General features: G+C 46.5%; 1 protein-coding gene across 1 annotated transcript in view; it reads left to right on the forward strand.

The window, feature by feature from the left end:
* The window catches only part of LOC144694833 (anthrax toxin receptor 1-like), a 183172-nt gene that overhangs the window by 91665 nt on the left and 72799 nt on the right, over positions 1 to 18708 (forward strand). The window contains exons 13-14 of the mRNA XM_078565453.1: positions 9169 to 9264; positions 12250 to 12288. Coding sequence (XP_078421579.1) covers positions 9169 to 9264; positions 12250 to 12288 — 135 coding nt within the window. The remainder of the gene's footprint in view (positions 1 to 9168; positions 9265 to 12249; positions 12289 to 18708) is intronic.

The following is an 18708-nucleotide window of genomic DNA, read 5'->3' on the forward strand; positions in this document are numbered from 1 at the left end:
AAGGTCATCCAAGGTAACAGGGCCAACAGGTCAGCAGGCTGCCTGCACTCCTGCTGCAGATGTCAGGAGAGCACCGTGAAGCAGCAGTAGGGAAAGAAAAATTAAGTCATTCTGATCTCAGAAGTGGTTGCAGGGGTGCACTATGATTGTTATGCTCATCACACTTCTGTAAATATAGTTCACTTGCACTTTGCAATAGTCCTTAAGCCTGTGCATGCGCACCCCCCCCCACCACCACCTCCCGAGGGACACCCAACGTCCCCTGGAATCAGGCATGTGTGCAGGGAGGCAGAGATCTTTGCCAGGGCCCTTGTGAGCCATGTGCAAGAAGCCTCCCGTGCACACTAAGCCTTTGCCCTTCACACACTCGCCTATCCCAATGCCTAAGCATTGTAAGTACTACATGCTGGGGTTCCTCTTCAGTTGCCCAGTTGAGCTGACCTGCATCTCCTCCCACCCCCAATGACCCAACTCCCATGCAACATCTCAAGATCACTACAAGGCTCTGCATAGTACCTTGTAGCCATGCTCCATGTCACCTTCGAGGTTGAGTCCATAACTTTTCCCCTCCTCCCATCACCCATTCACCACCCCCCCCCACCCCCCCCACCTCAATAACCACTAACACCCCCCCAGGAATCACCTTTGACCTCCCCACGGTCACCCTTCAACCCCCGCTCATCACCTTCCGTCCCGTTCATGTCAATATTGAAATATTGAATGCCCCCACCTTCCTGAGCAACCCACTCCCTCCATTCCTCTCGACATGTCCCCTGCTCATCCAGAATCTGCATCAACTTGTACATCTCCTTCACTCGACATCACCACACCCTCACCCTCCCACCTTGCCACTGCCCTCTTTGACCGTCACTATCCCGTCCTATCACTGGTTCCCTCAGTATGCCCCCCCCCCGGTCTCCTCGATTGATTCCACTGAGCCCTCCCTCTGAACCCCTTTTCCCTCTTTCCCTCCCGATGTCCACCCACACCTGCACAACACCACCCCCCACCTGCCATTGAACCTGCCGTGGAGGGGGCGAAAACTGGAAAATTCCACCCACTAACACAAAAAAACTGTTCATCCTGCTCTTCACAGCAATAGCTGCTTTTTTCTCTCTCTGCCTCTGTCTCTAAATAGCAGCTGTCCTCTTTTCTGTGTCAAGGTGTGAAAACTGTCACTTGATTTTCAATAGGTTTCAACTGTTGTTTCTATCCCCATGACAACCTGATCATATGGGTCTGTCTCCAGACAGAAGTTTTACATCATCACCATCCCCCTATCCAGGTCATTCTGTTTCACTTTAGGTTGAAGGAGACATTCTAAAACCAGATGTGCGAGTATGAGCGAACTCCCAATGTACATTGTCACGAAACAAAAACTGCCTGGTTCAACCAGTTTCAAAGAAAAGAACAAAAAGGATTTGCTTGCATTTCTGTAGTGCTTTTCACTACCTCAGCATGTTGCAAAGTGCTTTATAGCCAATTAAATATTTGTGTAGTCACTATGGCAATGTAGGAAACATGGTAGCAAGCTCCCAAAAACAGCAATGTGATAATGACCAGGTAATGTGTTTTGAGATGTTGATTGAAGGATAAATAGTGGCCAGAACACTGGGAAGAACTCCCCTCCTCTTTTTAAAAGTAGTGTCATGGGATCTTTTGCGTCCAACTGAGCCTCTTGTGGTGCAGCCCTCCCTCAGTACTGCCAAGGACTGTCAAGCCTAGGTTTTTGTGCTGAAGTCTCTGGAGTGGGACATGAACCCTTCTGAATCATGGGAGACAGGGCTGAGTCAGGGCAGTGCCTTATTCATGATTTGCAGCCTCCACTTGGATTGACATTCAGCTCAGGGCTTCTCTTGCAAGTCGGATTTACCTGGCAACAGCCCAGTGTTCAGAAACCTCTTTGGTAGCTTGGTAGGGCAGAGTGAGCCTACCCAAATTACAGCGATGATGGTGTCCACTATTGCACCACAAACTGGACTATCCTGTTCTTCTCACTGAAATGTTACACGCCTTCCAGCCAGTGGGTGAAGGCGGGGACCAGAAGTCCATCTTTACTCAGTTTTAGATTTGTTGACAAAGTGAGACATTCCAAATGTGCAGCCCCTAATTCTACAAGCCACCAGCTGTGTCAGGCTGTTTTTATGATATTTTGAACAAACTAAAACAATTGGCCAAATTAACTCATTAACAACCCTTTCAAAGGGTTCAACTAAAACAAAAACTTCAAAGGACACTTGCCAAATAGAAAGGATGTTCCTGGGACTGATGATGCCCTCCAGCTCCTGAAATGCCCACCGGGTTGCGGAAGGCCTCAAGCCTGCCGGTGGACACTGCATGCTCCCTCTCCAGGGACACCCGGGCACAGAGCTAACCGCGGAAACGTGTTTCGTTATATATGCAAAAGCTTTTATCCAATGTGTGTTCCCCACCTGTGGACATTTAACCTTCATTTATAAAATTAACATCAACAGTTCAAATCTGTGCAGGAGGTAAATTCAAGGAAAGCTGGTGGCCAGTACCCATGGGCCCAGCTATCTCCTACTAAATAATAATCCTTTCCTCAGTGTCATCTGACAAACGACAGGGGTATTTAAGGTCTGTTTGAGATATCAAAATGAAGGTAATTAGGAACCAAGGCATCTTGTATTTATAGGGCACTTTATAACACCGAAGCACTTTACATACAGTGCATTAATTAAAGATGTTAAACAGGCGGTTGGGAGAGGAGCAAAAACAAGAGCCAATTTATGGCCCCACAAACAGTAAATTCCTCAAGGCAAGAATATCAAAGCAGAATACTGAAAGCTCTCCTGCCTCCTCTTGAAATAATTCCGCTGAATCTGTATCGTCCACTTGAATGACTCAGAAAGCAGACAGGGTTTTAGCTTCACATTTCCTGTGAATAGCAGCACCTCCGAGAAGGCTGCACACGCAAATGGGGCTTGAGCCCTCGACCTTCTGCCACAGAGGTGAAAGCGTCACCAAACAACAGGAAGCCAGGCTGATACTTAAACAAGATGATGAGTTATATTTGACTAAGACAACATTCCAGCCCAGCTTTCTTCCTGAACACCTCCACATCAGTCCAGCAGCCAGCTCTGTTTCATAATAGGTCCAGTCCTTAAAATGGAACACCAGTGAAAACTGGGAAATAAGAGTACTGGTCCAAACTGTTTTTTTCTTTCTGGGGACTGGACCCATTCCAGCTGTTGATTGGTCTTTGTGGATAGAACCTCTTCCTCTTCTAAGACTGTTTGTGCCCTTGAGTCCTGTTGCCTTGGTATGACTCTCGGTTGACCTTCTCATTTATAGACCTCTGTTAGCTCCCTCCCCGCCCCTGCAACAAAACCAACTGAGTCCAAGAGTGCCATAGGGCCCTTCAAGACAGTCCAGCTCCCTCAAAAAGCAGTGCTGCTGGTCAGCTACAAAGCTGTCGAGCCAGATGTGGACTTGCAATGTGCCCAAAATAATGTGTCAATGAGAAGAATCTTTTTCAGAGTCTCTTCCTCTTATGCAGGAGCTGTCTGCCTGATGCAATAATTCACCCTGTCAGCTAATGAACAATAACTCCATTGACTCTGTGCGTTCCAATCATCCCGTGTATTAGGACGCCCTACCTCCCTTCACAGACCTCCGCCAAATTCTCAGAAATGGTGTCTCCTCAAAATCAGAATCCATTCCCCGCTCGCCCCCCTCATACCGACCCCTGCCACCATTCTAAACTAAACTTGCATTAAAGTCACCATGAGTTATTCGTCATCTTGGAGAACTGTATGTTTTGGTAAACAGCAGATTAAACAGTTTATCTGCAACCAGACCTGTTGTATTCAGTGCCAAATGAGATTTTGTGCAATTTGGTCTAAAAATAGTTGGGTCTGTAGAAGAGAAAAACAGATAATTCCTTGCACGAAGCTAAGTATTCTTCAAGCATAGCTCTACATTACCACAGCAGAGTCCCTAGGGATGATGAGAAAATATAGTGGAGCCTCCTGTAATCCACACTCTCATTATCTACCAGTACAAAGCGTTGACTGAGAGGCTGCCTCACAGCCCTGTTACATGAAGCTTTTCCTCAATGTAACTCACAGTTAAGATTAAATCCAATTGACTTCATTTATATCCTACTCATCTTGGGCTTACTGCTGTACTGTTAACCACTTACAACGTTGACAAAGTTCCACAGTGCTCATCAAAGGAAGGAAATGGGACTGCCTTGGTTTCAGATGAGTTAAGGGAGGTGACCAGAAGCATATCTGAAGAAGTACTTTTTTGAGGAAACTTGTAGAAGGTAGGGAGGGAGGGAGGGTGAGAGCAGAGCAGAAGGGTTTGAAGGAAGTGAGTCCCAGAGTGTACAGTCAAACCAGCTGAAAGATCTGCCATCCAGGTGGAGCAGAGGGCGAGAGGATAGATATCTCCTTGGAAGAGCAGAAGGCACAGGCTCACATACAAGGCAGGAGGAACTTACAAATGTGGAGACAAGGCAGGGGCTTGAAAGGAGGACTGGGATTTTGGATTTGATCTATTGAGGAGCCAATGGATATCAGTGAGGACAAGGTGATTGTGGAGCAGGAGTGAGCGTGCCATAGGGTGCATGCAGCCAAGTTCTGATGAGTTGGAGTTTGTGCAGAGATGAAGCTTGGTAGGAGGGCAGCATTCCTTCTAAGCTGCGCAGTGTGTGTCCGTGCACCGGGAGTGTGTCACGGGGAACAGACAGGCCATGCAGAAGCAGCAGTCCCTTGAAGATGCTTGCTTTCACTGCCATGCAGCAATCTTACCGGGACCACCCAGGGCAAGAAAGAGGATGCGCAGACATAGGCAAATTCCAGGGAACATTAGAGGGGGATGTGTCAAAATTTCAGCCTGGAGGTGATGCTTTCAAATATCCACCAATTTTCATTAACCACTGATCGTGGAAGGTTTTACTGTATATTCAAATCTAATGAAGCAGAGTGGAACTCGCTACCTGAAGGAATAGTTGGGATAAATAGCATAGATAAATTAAGGGAAAGCAAGGTAAACACATGAGGGAGAAAGGAGTAGAGGATATACTGATGGAGTGAGATGAATTAGAGTGGGAGAAGGTTTGTGTGGGGCAAAAATACCAGCATGGACCAATTGGGCCTAATGGCCTGTTTCTGTGTTTTATTTTCCATGTGATTCTATGCAATACTTAAGAAAAGGATTGAGCGTTGAGGCTCAGTACAGATAGGAACTATTAAACCTTGATTGGGCTTGGTCTTGCCAAATGACTATTGTAGAAAGTCATTCTTCACGACAGGGAAAGGGTCCTCAGAGTTTTACTCAAAAGCTTTCAGCAGCTTCCTATGAGAGCTTAAACAGAGGGTGAGGGCAATGTTCATGAGAGAATAGAGTATCTTTGGGAGGAAATGGCTTCATCAACCAATCACCTACCTCTTTTTCCACAGAACAGAGGAACAGCAAATGTTAGAGAGAGATACATAGCTGGTCCCCTTCCCCTTCCCCTTCCCCTTCCCCAAGTGAAAAGGCAGCTCTTCCAAGAGGGGGTGGGGGGGGTGAGGGCAGTGTTCATGAGAGAACAGAGTATCTGTGGGAGGAAATGGCTTCATCAACCAATTACCCTCCTCTCGTTCCACAGAACAGAGGAACAGCAAATGTTAGAGAGATACATAGCTGGTCCCCTTCCCCTTCCCCTTCCCCTTCCCCAAGTGAAAAGGCAGCTCTTCATGGCTTGGGTGTCAGTTCCTTCAAACAGAACTGAGTGCGGACATCTGAACCGCGTACCTGCCTCACCCTCAGGTGCTGACCGACCTGCTGCGCATTTCCAGCATTTGCAGTTTGCATTTCTCCTTCCACGCTCTTTCACGTTGCCACAACAGGAATGAATTTTATTTCAGCACAGGCAAAGATTGCATGCCTGCATTAAATTATAGTCAGCTGGTCTGCTTGGCTCGAGCTGCTGAATGGCAGATCCATTCTACATCCCAGCTGGAAGCTTGAGGTGCAAGCTTTTTTTTTTCCTTGCCTTACGATCTTTTGTGATTGAAATCACATGTGTTTCCATTCTAAATCTCCTGTTTGAACCCCCCAGCACGAGGGGACCTAGAAGTCACATGATATCTGCTGCGAAACAAAACATTGTGACTGTACGCCGGTGAGTCACTTGTGTGTGCAATGAAGTATGTTTAGCACAAATGCCTCACTTGGAGTAGGGGAAGTCATATAAAATTACTCGGACCTCCTTTAAAGGCTAAGGTCTGGCTCCGGACCCCATTCTGCTTATTTATGAGATGCAAAATTGAGCTAAATCCTGCTTCACAATAACCAGGCTGAACATTGTTCATTGCCTTTTCTGCAGTTAAGATTCAGTCTGCACAGTGGGGCCCACCACAAGTGGTCTTTGCTCCAAACCACGGATTCACCATCTCAGATTTTCAGGTCAGACGTCCACATTCAACATCTGCATCAGCTTCAGTCTCTTGGAACACGGCAGTCAACAAATTTTACTTGGGAGGGAAAACTGGGGTCAGTGCACAGTGAAGATAGTCGTCCCTCTCACTCGCCCTTGTCCACTTTCGGGTTCAGCCGCAATAAGCAGAATACACCCGAGAAAGATTTGAGATGGTGGCGCCATTCGAGCCGGGCAGTTGCGTACTTCGCAAGCCTTGTAGACTTGAGGCAAGTTGCCTTTAAATCCACCAGCCTCCAGGAAACAACAGGAATTTTTCAGCAAGAGGAAAAAAATGAACGTAACCCTTTCAAGGGGGCTGCTGGCAGGCCAACAAAAATAAACAAAAAGTAAAACAAACAATGAACAAAAAAACTGCATTTGCTGGAAATCAAATTTAGGAGGAGAAAAAAGGGCTGAAAATACTGTAAATACGTCTGATTGAGAAATGGAATGTTAGTACTGAGTATTTTGTCCAGTCTGCGTTTCAGAGGTGCTGCACCCCCAACCCCTCCCCCACCCCCCGTGGACGTCACTGTGGGTGTGGGTGGCAGGGTTACAGAGCACTGCTCATGGCTCATATCCCCTGAGAGGGTGCACTCCGCCCACCGCCAGCTGAGGAGCTCGGAGCATGGGAGACATGGTTATCTCCTCAAGGCCAGCTCCTCCACGTCTCGCGGGGTTCCTGCGCTTTCCTCTTTGCACGAGCCTCCCATTTACAACTCCAGTGAGCACTATGAATAGAATACAAGATAGTTGGCAAGGGGAGGGGGAGGGGGGTGATGGGGGTGCGGTGGAGGGTGGGGGTGGAGGCGGTGGGGTGGAGAAGGGTTGTCTGTTGCCTTCCTGAAGCATGCTTAAAGGAAACTCGAGTCCTCCGCCCGCAGGGTCCTCTGACTGTCAGCAGCCCTTGTCCCTCAAGGTTCTAACTCTTCTGCCATCGCCACTCAAAGCTTTCTGGTTTTGCTGTTGGCCATGGTTCGTAGCCCTGAGCATGGGACCCTTACCCTAATCTGGGGCTGGGACCACTCGCAAAAGGGTAGGAAGGAACCACCATCCCCATAGGCCCTAAATGATCCTGCTCACCCAAGGGCATGTGGAAATGGTGTGAGAGTCGAGAACCAGCGTCATTTGATTATTTTTATGAGCCTACCACTTGTATTGGTCGAGGGGGGGTGGTGGTGGTGGTGGCATTGGGTGGGGTGGTAGCTCACCACCCATTTGGAGCCTCTGCCGGCAGAACATCACAATGTGTTGGGGAGTGCAGGGGGGGCATGTTTGGAGGTGGAGTGTGGTCACCCCACTTCCTAGTTCACACAGCGCGGGTGAGGCATGTTCTCCGAGTTTCCATTGTGCAGGTTCACCAGTCTGCCAGACATATTTGAGAATGAGCCTTTTGTCTTTCACTTTAACAACATGGTGCTTCCAACGCTGTTTGAGTTCTTTGATGCTGTGAGTTATCCCCACTTCCGTTTTGAAAGCATGCGGCTGGAGAGTAGCTTAATAGCTGCTGCTGATACTCCCCAGAGAGGAGAAGAGCCTCCCTTATCATTGAAAGGTTCCTCTTGGTCATGGCTGCCACTGGCCCTTTCAAAGGCAGGCCTTCTGAAGGAGAAGCAGCAACATAGGCCACAACAATAAAGATGAAACCAGGCGGCCATCACAAAGGAGCAAAGATGTAATTTGAAAGCATTTGCCCTCCATTCCCTCACTTTACCATAGACCTTAAATTATCCCACAATACTTGGTCACTGATACAGCTTTGCAACACTATTTCTGGACCAGTGCCACAGCTCTTTTCTGATCTGTTTGCTGTGGGCCTGGAAGGCCAGAATCATGCAATTCAAGAGAAAGAGTTCAGTTGTTGACTTTTTTAACTTGCAGTAATTATGCCATTCCTTTTATTTGATGGAGTTCTTTTACCCCAAATGTTTAAACCTCGACATGTATATGCAAACTTCCTGTCTCAAAGTCAGCCAACATATTCATTTTTCAGACCCCCGCAGAAACCACAAGGATTTCACTGCACAGCTTTCCAATTCAAGACTTAACTCTTTCAATCTCTCCCAAAATTCATTTTCTTGACTTGGAAATCTTGAGATCTGGAGCAGGCCCATCTCACCCAGAGCAGCCTCAGTGGGGGGTGGGTGGAACTAGCCCCCGTCCCCATAACTCCTCCCTTTTTATGGTCCCTTACAAAAAATAAACTGTATGAATAGACATTGGGTGAAGACAACCACAGCAACAACCTCCATTCACATCAGACCTTCATGGAATCATAGAATAGTGCAGCAGAGAAGGAGGCCATTTGGCCCATCGAGTCTCTTTCAAAGAGTTATCCAGTTTACCCCACTCTCGCGGCTCATTCCCCACATCCCTGCAATTTTTTTTTCTCCTTCAGTGATTTATCCAATTCCCTTTTGTGGAGAAGTTACAGATCAGGGAAATTGGGATTAACTGGATAGCTCTACTCAAGAGCTGCCACAGGAACATCTGGTCTCCTCCTGTGCTCCAATTGATTCTATGACAATGCGTGAAAAATAAAGAGAAAAATGGCATTTGGGTCAAGCAGCAGACTCAAACAAATGATGAAAACCTTTGTGACAACAGACAAGCCTTGATTTAGACAGCTTTCAGCATCTGATTTACATCATGAGCAGGCTGACTAACAAGGACAGGTCCTCGGTATTTTAGTCAGGATTTATTAATCAAGCTCTCCTATTCTGTTCTGGTTGCAGTCCGATGGAACAATTCTGGCTATCGCACTCCTAATCCTGTTCCTGCTGCTGGCACTGGCTCTCCTCTGGTGGTTCTGGCCTCTGTGCTGCACTGTGGTAAGTCCTGGGATCAAACCAGAGTATTGCGATCTAATTATGTGAGCCACACTTAGCCCGGTGGCTGACAAGATGCAACTTAATTGTCTAGACTGACAAAACGAGTGTGCCATATAGAAAAAAATGCATAGAATCATCATGAGATTTGTTAATTTAGAAAGAAAGAGAGGGGCTTTGGAAAGCCTGGACAAACCAAGTTACAACCAAATCTTTCTCTGGGCAACAGATCAAAGTGTTTTTTATTTTTCTTGGAAATGTTACAACGAAAGGTATGTCCTGGGTACTGCACAGCTAGATTCAAAGTCACTTCAGTATTTTAAATAGGACCAAAAAAATGTTTGGCTGAACCCAAACATCTTAACTGGTGAACTAGATTCCACGGGTGAGGGCTCGAGCCATCTTTGCGGTCAGCTCCATGTGTGGGAAGCAAATTGGTTGCTTTATAAGACGTTTCATTCCCAACAGTGCAAGGACCAGAAGCCAAGGGCTAATTAATAATTCAGTGGTGAAAACAAAGAGTAGTTGGGGAGTGAACTGCAGCCCCAACAACACTCAAAATAGCTCAACTCCCTCCAGGACAAAGCAGCCCACATAATTGGCACTCCCTCCACCACCAACGCACAGTGGCAGCAGTGACTGCAGAAACTCACCTAGACTCCTTCAACAGCACCTTCCAAACCCGTGACCTCTGCCAACGAGAAGGAAAAGGGCAGCAGATGCATGGGAACCTAACCACTTGGAAGTTCCCCTCTAAGCCACACACACCATCCTGACTTAAAACTGTATCTCCATTCCTTCACTGTGGCTGGGTCAAAATCCTGGATCTCTCTCTGGACAGCACTGCGGGTGTACCTACACCACCTGGACTGCAGCAGTTCAAGAAGGTGGCTCACCACCACCTACTCAAGAGCAATTAGGGATGGGCATCAAATGGCCTAGCCAATTTTATCCCATGAACCACCACACCCACCACCAGCTCCCCCCTCCTCCCACCCTGGCCCAAGAATCAGACCCCAAGGGTCCTCCAGAAAGAATACATCATAATGAGCTGTGTCACATAGAGTCAATATAGGCTCAAACACTACACTAACAGTTGGAAAAACATATGTAGCACACAAGGAGGCTATTTGGCCCATTGTATCTGTGCTGGCTCTTTGAAAGAACCATACAATTAGTCCCACCCACCATTCTGTCCCCATGGCTGCAAATATTATCCTTCAAATATATATCTAATTCCCCATTTGAAAGTTACTGTTGAATCTGCTTCTAGTGCCCTTTCAGGCATTGCACTGAAGATCATAATTTACATGTTGTCTCTGACTCCCAATCACTCCTCATGTTTTTGACCCCTCGACCACTGGAAGCAGTTTCTCCTTCTTTACTCTAACACAGCCCTTGATAATTTTGCACAGCTCGATCAAATCTCTTCTTGACTTTCTCTGCCATAATGAGAACAAACCCAGCTTCTCCAGTATCTCCATGTAACTAAACTCTATCCTCCCTGGTACCGCTCTCGTAAACTTGTTTAAATTGTGATGCATGGTCATTCCTATTGGATGACCCAATGGTGGCACCAATGGAGCTGTGGGGAGATAAAAAAACAGCAGAGGGCAAACATCAAAGGACCAATTTTCCGGGCTATGGGGAAAGAAGAAGGGGGAAACAGGAATAATTGGGTAGCAGTGTTAACTCCAGTCGTCGTATATAAGGGAAGAACGCATCTAAAGGTGGTCTTTTACCTCAAGCAGGTTGACTGTTCAGCCAGCTCAACAGAGTAACAAATACCCAGATCCTTTCCCCCACCCTGGAATGTTACAGCTGTACCCATTTATGGGTGAGCCAATGCCCATCATTGTAACAATGTAATTGCCAGTCAACAAGACGATTATTGTTGGACCTTGACAATGTAATTGATACATTGACAAGCAAGGAGCAGGCACAGACCAGATGGGGCGAATAGCCTCCTTCTTCGCCTCTATTTGGTAAGAGGAAATTTGTGCAGGGGCAGCCTTCAGATTGAATCCTTGTACTTAGTCCTTTATACGGACTTCTGTTTAGAGCTGCTCCCCTCAGAATCTTGGAGGCCTGCTGCTGTGTGTGTGTGTGTGTGTGTGTGTGGTTTTGGGGGTGAAACTAGGAAGTTGCATTGCACAGGTGTAACGACCAGCAACAGCTTCAGAAAACGCTACCAGGTCATTTGCAATTTATTGAACTTGCTGTTGACGGGCTGGACCTGGACCTCTCAGTTATGCTAAATGTGAAAGAAGTGGGCTATGGGTCACTGCCTGTTTTATCCCACAGCTTAGGTGGGAATTGGCTCGTGAGTTGAATGGATTATGGAATATTCCTGACTCACCTGCAGATCAGGAGGTGATTTTCATGTTTAATGACACACAAGAAAATGCATCAAAAAATAATTGTCAAATGATTCACGCCTCTGAATCAGCTGGAGCTTTTTTTTTTCCTGTTCCTTTAATGGGATGTGGGCTCCCCTGGCTGGGCCAGCATTTATTGCCCATCCCTGATTGCCCTGGGAGAAGGTGGTGGCGAGCTGCCTTCTTGAGCCGCTGCAGTCCATGTGGTGGAGTGAGATATCTCCATGTGCCAATCTTTCTCAGCACCGGTCATTGCCCAGGAAGCAGGAGATTGGCTGCACACTTGCAAGATGGCTGGCAACAGCCAGGCTGCTTAACTTAGAGTCGCAATGATATATTGTTCAAAGGGCAGATCGCTATGTATTTCAACACACATTCAGTCAACACCAACAATGCCTGATAAATTCGGACAGGCCCTTTGAAAGGAAGTGTAATACATTGCGACTGTTCTTGTTGATTCACTGCTGCCCGACACAGCAGGGACTGAAGTTACCAGGCATTATGTCACACCAGTTTTTACACAATCTCTTGTACTGTGCAACTACTTGTCAAATTTCGCAGCGCGTTTGTCAATCTTGTTCCCTCTCTCACTTCTTGTGTCTTGTTTCAGATTATTAAAGAGCCCCCTCCACCACCCTCGGATGATGAAGTAAGTGCCGCATTCTCTCTTCTCACTTTGTGGATGCATCTTAGATCTTTTAAACTGTGCAAGCCGGGTGAAGGGGCCCCCAAGGTCCATTGAGCAGCTCAAACCCCAGGTTGAAAGGAGTGGGAGGGAAGACATGATCATTCAGGAATGGGTACCATTGTGGTTCTAAGTTTGGGCTTGGTTTGGAGAGGTGTTGTTTGAAACTGAGGGAAGTGGAGAATCCTGCACTTGGTGGTTGGGTCAGAGTGATTTCGAGGAGGAGGCGGGATTGCGTTCAGTCTTTGGGATAATTCCCCAATTCGAGGTTGGTTGGGGCCTGCAGATTGCCCCAGCCCCTGCCTGCCAAGGTTTTCAATTAAAATTTACATGGTCAAGCAATTGGCCCCTTAATCTCAATAGAGGGAGGATGAAAAGAGGAGAAGGTGTTGAAATGTAATTAAGGCATTGAACATTAACTTCTATTTTTCAAAAATTCACTGATGGGATGTGGCCATTGCTGGCTAAGCCAGCATTTATTGTCCATCCCTAATTGCCCTTGTTTAGAGGGCAGTTAAGACTCAACCACATTGCTGTGGGTCTGGAGTCATCTATAGGTCAGACCAGTAGATTTCCTTCTCTAAAGGGCATTAGTGAACCAGATGGGTTTTTGCAACTACCAACAGTGGTTTCATGATCATCATTAGACTTCTAATTCCAGATTTTTATTGAATTCAAATTTCACCATCTGCCGGTGTAGGATTCAAACCCGGCTCCCCAGGATCCGATTACCCTGGAGTCTCTGGGACAAGAGTCCAGTGACAATACCACTATGCCACATTTCAGGTTACTGATGTATGAGGTGGTACCTTTATAAGAACAGAAAGTTGGGTTTCTGTGAAGATCTAAAAGACCATCTTTTCCCTTTCATTGTTTCTGCACAAGCCTGTCTGTCCCCAATCATTGTTTTACCCGTAGAGATAAAAGCAAAAAACTGCGGATGCTGGAAATCCAAAACAAAAACAGAAACAGAAATACCTGGAAAAACCCAGCAGGTCTGTCAGCATCGGCGGAGAAGAGCACAGTTGACGTTTCGAGTCCTCATGGCCCTTCAACAGAACTAAGTAAAAATAGGAAAGGGGTGAAATATAAGCTGGTTTAAGGGATGGTGGGTTGGGGGGGGGGGGTGGGGGGGTGGTTGTTAGGACAAGCAGTCAGTAATAGGTGGAGATAACCAAAAGATATCACGGACAAAAGAACAAAGAGGTGTTCAAGTTGGTGATATTATCTAAAGGAATGTGCTAATTAAGAGTAGAGAGCAGGACAGGCAAGGTACAGCTAGCTCTAGTGGGGGTGGGGTGAAATAATACTAAAAGGGCTTAAAAAGTAGAGATAAACAATTGGTGGAAATACATTTAAAAATAATGGAAATAGGTGGGAAAAGAAAAATCTATATAAATTATTGGAAAAAACAAAAAGGAGGAGGAAGAAATGGAAAGGGGGCGGGGATGGAGGAGAGAGTTCAAGATCTAAAATTGTTGAACTCAATATTCAGCCCGGAAGGCTGTAAAGTGCCTAGTCGGAAGATGAGGTGCTGTTCCTCCAGTTTGCGTTGAGCATCACTGGAACAATGCAGCAAGCCAAGGACAGACATGTGGGCATAAGAGTAGGGTGGAGTGTTGAAATGGCAAGCGACAGGGAGGTCTGGGCAATGCTTGCGGACAGACCGAAGGTGTTCTGCAAAGCGGTCACCCAATCTGCGTTTGGTCTCTCCAATGTAGAGGAAACCGCATTGGGAGCAACGAATGCAGTAGACTAAGTTGAGGGAAGTGCAAGTGAAATGCTGCTTCACTTGAAAGGAGTGTTTGGGCCCTTGGACGGTAAGGAGAGAGGAAGTGAAGGGGCAGGTGTTGCATCTTCTGCGTTTGCATGGGAAGGTGCCGTGGGAGGGGGTTGAGGAGTAGGGGGTGATGGAGAAGTGGACCAGGGTGTCACGGAGGGAACGATCCCTACGGAATGCCGCCAGGGGTAGGTGAAGGGAAGATGTGTTTGGTGGTGGCATCATGCTGGAGTTCGCGGAAATGGCGGAGGATGATCCTTTGAATGCGGAGGCTGGTGGGGTGATAAGTGAAGACAAGGGGGACCCTATCATGTTTCTGGGAGGGAGGAGAAGGCGTGAGGGTGGATGCGTGGGAGATGGGCCGGACACGGTTGAGAGCCCTGTCAACTACCGTGGGTGGAAAACCTCAGTTAAGGAAGAAGGAGGACATGTCAGAGGAACTGTTTTTGAAAGTGGCATCATCAGAACAGATGCCCAACTGCCTCCTCTTCACCATGAACGTCCAATCCCTCTGCACCTCCATCCCCCACCGGGATGGTCTGAGGGCTCTCTACTTCTTCCTCGAACAGAGGCCCGAACAATCCCCATCCACCACTACTCTCCTCCATCTGGCTGAACTTGTTCTTACACTGAACAATTTCTCCTTTAACTCCTCTCACTTCCTCCAAATAAAAGGTGTGGCTATGGGTACCCGCATGGGCCCCAGTTATGCCTGTTTCTTTATGGGGTATGTGGAACATTCCTTGTTCCAGTCCTACTCCGGCTCCCTCCCACAACTCTTTCTCCGGTACATCGATGATTATTTCGGTGCTGCTTCATGCTCTCACTGGGATCTGGAAAAATTTATTAATTTTGCTTCCAATCTCCACCCCTCCATCATTTTCACATGGTCCATCACTGACACTTCCCTTCCCTTCCTTGACCTCTCTGTCTCAATTTCTGGTGATAGACTGTCCACCAATATCCATTACAAGCCTACCGACTCCCACAGCTACCTTGACTACAGCTCCTCACACCCCGCTTCCTGTAAGGACTCCATCCCATTCTCTCAGTTCCTTCGCCTCCGTCGCAACTATTCTGTTGATGCCACTTTCAAAAACAGTTCCTCTGACATGTCCTCCTACTTCCTTAACCGAGGTTTTCCACCCACAGTAGTTGACAGGCTCTCAACCGTGTCCAGCCCATCTCCCGCGCATCCGCCCTCATGCCTTCTCCTCCCTCCCAGAAACATGATAGGGTCTCCCTTGTCCTCACTTATCACCCCACAAGCCTCCGCATTCAAAGGATCATCCTCCGCCATTTCCGCCAACTCCAGCATGATGCCACCACCAAACACATCTTCCCTTCACCCCCCCCGGCGGCATTCCGTAGGGATCGTTCCCTCCGTGACACCCTGGTCTACTCCTCCATCACCCCCTACTCCTCAACCCCCTCCCACAGCACCTTCCCATGCAAACGCAGAAGATGCAACACCTGCCCTTCACTTCCCCTCTCCTCACCGTCCAAGGGCCCAAACACTCCTTTCAAGTGAAGCAGCATTTCACTTGCACTTCCCTCAACTTAGTCTACTGCATTCGCTGCTCCCAATGCAGTTTCCTCTACATTGGAGAGACCAAACGCAGACTGGGTGACCGCTTTGCAGAACACCTTCGGTCTGTCCGCAAGCATTACCCAGACCTCCCTGTCGCTTGCTATTTCAACACTCCACCCTGTTCTCTTGCCCACATGTCTGTCCTTGGCTTGCTGCATTGTTCCAGTGAAGCTCAACGCAAACTGGAGGAACAGCACCTCATCTTCCGACTAGGCACTTTATAGCCTTCCGGACTGAACATTGAGTTCAACAATTTTAGATCTTGAACTCTCTCCTCCATCCCCACCCCCTTTCCGTTTCTTCCCCCTCCTTTTTGTTTTTTCCAATAATTTATATAGATTTTTCTTTTCCCACCTATTTCCATTATTTTTAAATGTATTTCCACCAATTGTTTATCTCTACTTTTTAAGCCCTTTTAGTATTATTTCACCCCACTAGAGCTAGCTGTACCTTGCCTGTCCTGCTCTCTACTCTTAATTAGCACATTCCTTTAGATAATATCACCACCTTCAACACCTCTTTGTTCCTTTGTCTGTGATATCTTTTGGTTATCTCCACCTATTACTGACTGCTTGTCCTAACAGCATCCACCCCCCCCACCCCCCACTTAAACCAGCTTATATTTCACCCCTTTCCTATTCTTACTTAGTTCTTTTGAAGGGTCATGAGGACTCGAAATGTCAACTGTGCTCTTCTCCACCGATGCTGCCAGACCTGCTGAGTTTTTCCAGGTATTTCTGTTTCTGTTTTTGTATTGTTTTACCTGTAATAGGTAAACAGGTTGATAGCCAACTCACAGCTCATATGTTGCTATGGCTGATATCCCATCCATGTGCTGTCAAGTTAGCATGCTTTACACCAAAGTTACTGACATTTTATGAAAGGCCATTAGCACAAGCAGTGCCTGAGGGTGACTCTGAGTAACAATGAAACATGTTTCACCGTGGACCAATGTGTTGTGCCTGCCGTACCCAATGATTATAATTAAAACATGCCAGCCCAGGCAATTGCCAAGCAATGAGGTGGAACTTGCTGACATGAATTTCCAGTGCAGACACGACGGGCTGAATGGCCTCCTTCTGCACTGTGAGAATTCTATGAAATAAAAAAAAGACTGAACTGGTTGTATTCTGTTGGATATTTCTTTAAAAATAGTGCCCTCTATTTGCTCTGTGGGTGCCTTTGTTAGGTTTTTGACCGCAATGGGATAAAGCTATGTTAGGTTTTCATAGAGTAATTAGCATCCAGACCCCTTTTAAACAAGCTCACAAAATAGGAAACAATGTCTGTTTGATACTTGATATATGCAGTGACCATGAGGTTAGGAGTACAGATTGCAAGAGGACTCATCATTAGCAGAGTTGTAAACACACTGGTCAAAGCTGGAAGTTGAAGTTCCACTGAGCTTTTGTGTCTATTTCCAGGGTCAGTAACATCTGGTTAACATAATGATAAATGCATCAACAAGGTTTAGTTATTTTTATTTAGAGTGTATTTTTAAAAATATATTTGTTCACGGGACGTGGCTAGGCCAGCATTTATTGCCCATGTTTTAAAAGTCAACCACATTTCTGTGGTTTGGAGTCTCACATGTAGGCCAGACCCCCAAGTAAGGATGGCATATTTCCTTACCTAAAGGACATTTGTGAACCAGATGGGTTTTTATGACAATCGGCAATGGTTTCAAGGCCATCTTCATCAGACTTTTAAATTACCGTCTGCCGTGGTGGGATTCAAACCCAGGTCCCTAGAGCATTACCCTGGGTCTCTGGATTACCAGTCCAGTGACAATACTGCTACGCCACTGCCTCCCCCGATTTCAGTATCTTGTAACGTGTCTTCCTCTTTAGTTCGTTTGCACAACATTATCCTTGCTCTTCTCAAGAGTTTGTACCTCACTCTCATCTTTTCTCTTAATTTTCTCAAAGGGACATAGGACAATGACCTGGGCATTTAGCCCCTCGAACCTGTTCTACCATTCAATGATGTCATGACTGAGCTGTGATCGAACTCCATATACCTGACTTTGCCCCATATCTTGCGGTATCTTTGATAAATTTTTGTTAACCAATCTAAAATTTAAAATTTTACTCTTGACCTTACATCAGTTGTGTTTTTGAGGAACAGGGTTCCAAACTTCCTCCAGCTTCTGGTCTCTAAGTATTCACGCATTTAATTTCTGGAAGATCTGGCTCTAATTTTTTACGCTCCATCTTCGAGCCTGAGGCTCCCCAGTGAATGAAAATAGTTTCTTTCCATCTGATCAGTTCCCTTAAGAATGCTGAAAACTTTGACTAAATCATCCCTTAGCCTTCTGAGTTCTGAGAAATACAATCCTAATGTCTATTAGTCTTCAGGTAGTCTTTGGATCATCTCCTGACTTCTGGCTCCATATCTAGAACACATTATATCTGTCCCTGCAGAGATTCTAACTTGTGCTGATTGGAACCATTTAGAATTACATAGAAAATACAGAACAGAACAGAAATAGGGCATTCGGACCAGCTATTCCAGTGCCTTTTTTGCTCCACTTGTGTCTCCACCCATCCTTGCTCATCTAACTCTCAGCATTACCCTTTGCTCACTTCTCCCTCATATTCTCCCTCTTATCTAGCCTGCCCTTAAATGAACCTATACCATTCGCTTCAACCACTCCCTGTGGTTGCGACTTCCACATTCTCACCACTCCCTGGGTAAAGAAGTTTCTTCTGAATTATCGATTGGATCCTGGGTGACTTCCTGGGTGACTATCTTTTGGTTACGCTCTTCCTTACAAGAAAAAACATTCTCTCTGTATCCACTCCATCAAAACTTTCCATCATTTTGAAGACCTCTATTAGGTCACCCCTCTCAAGAGAAAAGAGACCCAGCCCAATATGTTTTACTCTACATGAACACCTCTCCCCCTCTCGCTCATGAATTTATCTAACTTCCCTTTAAATGCATTTTGCTATTTGCTTCAAATACGCCTTGTGGTCGTGCGTTCCACATTCTTACATCACTTTGGGCAACA

Source organism: Cetorhinus maximus, chromosome 20 (assembly GCF_964194155.1).
Source record: "Cetorhinus maximus chromosome 20, sCetMax3.hap1.1, whole genome shotgun sequence".
NCBI lineage: Eukaryota > Metazoa > Chordata > Chondrichthyes > Lamniformes > Cetorhinidae > Cetorhinus > Cetorhinus maximus.